General features: G+C 42.5%; 1 protein-coding gene across 1 annotated transcript in view; it reads right to left on the reverse strand.

The window, feature by feature from the left end:
* Positions 1–657: 657 nt before the first annotated feature.
* The window catches only part of LOC117173887 (methyl farnesoate epoxidase-like), an 18072-nt gene continuing 16497 nt past the window's right edge, over positions 658–2232 (reverse strand). Inside the window, exon 8 of the mRNA XM_033362532.1 lies at positions 658–689. Within this exon, the coding sequence (XP_033218423.1) occupies positions 658–689 (32 nt within the window). The remainder of the gene's footprint in view (positions 690–2232) is intronic.

Consider the following 2232-nt stretch of genomic DNA (forward strand, 5'->3'; position numbering starts at 1 on the left):
CTCCTGTACATCTCTCTAATACATGTGCCCATGACTCCACTTCGTATCCACATACTCTGCATAAATTCTCCTCTTCATTCATCCAATATCTGCATGCTCTCAATCCTTCTCCCATTCTGAACCGTACAACCCTACTCCATTTTTCTTCCTTTCTTATTTTTTGCAGATATTCTGGTTCTGTCAACTCTTTGACCATCATATACCATCTATTGTACCTCGAATCTATAATCTTTGTCCATCTCTCTTCTCCTTGTTTAACCAATAGCTCTAACTCTATGTCCTACCACTCCATAACCCCTTCTCGAATATTACACACCCTTCTCATTTTTCTCCTTTCTACCTCCCATTTTGAATTTCCCACATGACCTCTCGCTTCATTCTTCCGGATTTCACCGAAACATGCTTGTGCAATTTTACTTCCCTCTCCCCTTTTTAGCTTCTCTTCAAACCTCCATGCTCTCTTAATTTGTCTAGTAACCATATTTTCTCTTCCTAACTCTTCTTTTAACATATATCCTGGGCAACTCCAGCTAACCCCCGTTACCCACCTCAGGAATCGCTCATGCATACTCTCTACTTTCCTATGTTCCTTCCATCCCCAGATCTCCACACCATAACACAACACCGCCCACACCAACGCATCAAACAACCAGAACCTCATTCTCCAATCGTTGTTGAACCTTCTAAGTCTGCCAATAGGATACTAAATAGTAACGGACTCAAAGGGCACCCTTGCCTTAGACCTCGGCTTGTTCAGAAAACCTGCCCTTTTTTCTTTCCTATTTTCACCCTAATCCTGGTTTCAGTAAAAATTTCCTTCATCCTCTCCACTAACTTTTCCTCTACACCCTTCTCTTTCATTGCCTGCCATAGTACTTTTCTATTCACTGAGTCAAACGCTGCTTTGAAATCTACGAACAAAGCGACTAGCCTTCCTTTCTTTCTCCCCAAATTTCTGTTAAGTACATAGTTAAGTACGTAGATGTTGTATATAGCTCCCATTCCTTTTCTAAATCCCGTCTGATTATGTGGGATACTTTCTTTTTATTCTACCTGACTCTCCAACCTATTTCTTAAGATTTCTGCATATATTTTATAGCCGACTGACATGAGAGTGATCCCTCTGTATTCCTCTACCTTCTTTCCTTCCCCTTTCTTGACAAGCGGTACCACCAGTCCCGTCGTCAACTCTTCCGGCCAACTTTCCCCTTTCCATACCTTGTTGCAGATCTTCCACATCCCATCCCTAATCCCTTCTCCTGCAAACTTAATCGCTTCGTTCTCCATCCCGTCTTCTCCCGTCGCCTTGTTTCTTTTTAACCTATTTATTGCTTCATCCACTTCTTTTCTTGTTATCTCGGTCCCTTCCTCCATTTCTCCTTGGACTATCCTACACTTTTCCCCTTTGATTTTATTTTGGTCTCCCCCTAAAGGACCCTTAAAATAATCCGTCCATTCCTCCATTTCTATTTCTTCGTCAACGCCCTTCCTTTCCCCTCTGTCCCTATTTATCACATCCCACACCCCACCTTCTTTGATCGCTTTTTCTACCTCTGCTTTATATTCTTCCTTTCCCCTCTGTCTTTTTATTTCCAGCATCTTCTCATGTTCTTTTTTCCTCCTGTTATACTCCTCCTTCTCCATTTCCCCTCATCTCCATTTGCTCACACACTCTTTTATTCTCTCTTTACTCTCCCAGCATTCCTCGTCCCACCAGCCTCTCTTTCCCCCTACTGTTTCTTCATTAGTACCCAGCTCATCCTTTACCTTTTCAATGGACCCCTTCAACCTTTCAACTAACGAGTCTTTCCCTCCTCTTTTTCATACCTAACCTTCTTCTTTTCCATCTTTTGTTTAAACTCGTTTAATTTATCTACCCCCCAGATTCCCATTTTCGTGTTTCGTTCACACCCTTTTTCCTTTCTCCCTCTGCCGCGCTTACTGACGCCTCTTCTTAGTGTAACTATGACCGGGAAGTGCTCGGAACCATCTCATTCCCTACCTTCATACTCCCTATCATATGCTGCATTCTTTCTTCAGCCAAGATGTAGTCTATTACTGTTGCTCCCTTTCCTATGAATGTGATCTCCCCTTCCTCATCTCCTTTCAAATTGCCATTGCATATAAACCATTCTGTTTATCCTGTCATGTCTAGTAACTTCCTCCCCTCCCTGTCCGTCTCTCTATGTTTGGAGTTCCTTATAAATGCCTCCTTTTCTTCATCCCATAACC

The sequence above is a fragment of the Belonocnema kinseyi genome, chromosome 5 (genome assembly GCF_010883055.1).
Source record: "Belonocnema kinseyi isolate 2016_QV_RU_SX_M_011 chromosome 5, B_treatae_v1, whole genome shotgun sequence".
Lineage (NCBI taxonomy): Eukaryota > Metazoa > Arthropoda > Insecta > Hymenoptera > Cynipidae > Belonocnema > Belonocnema kinseyi.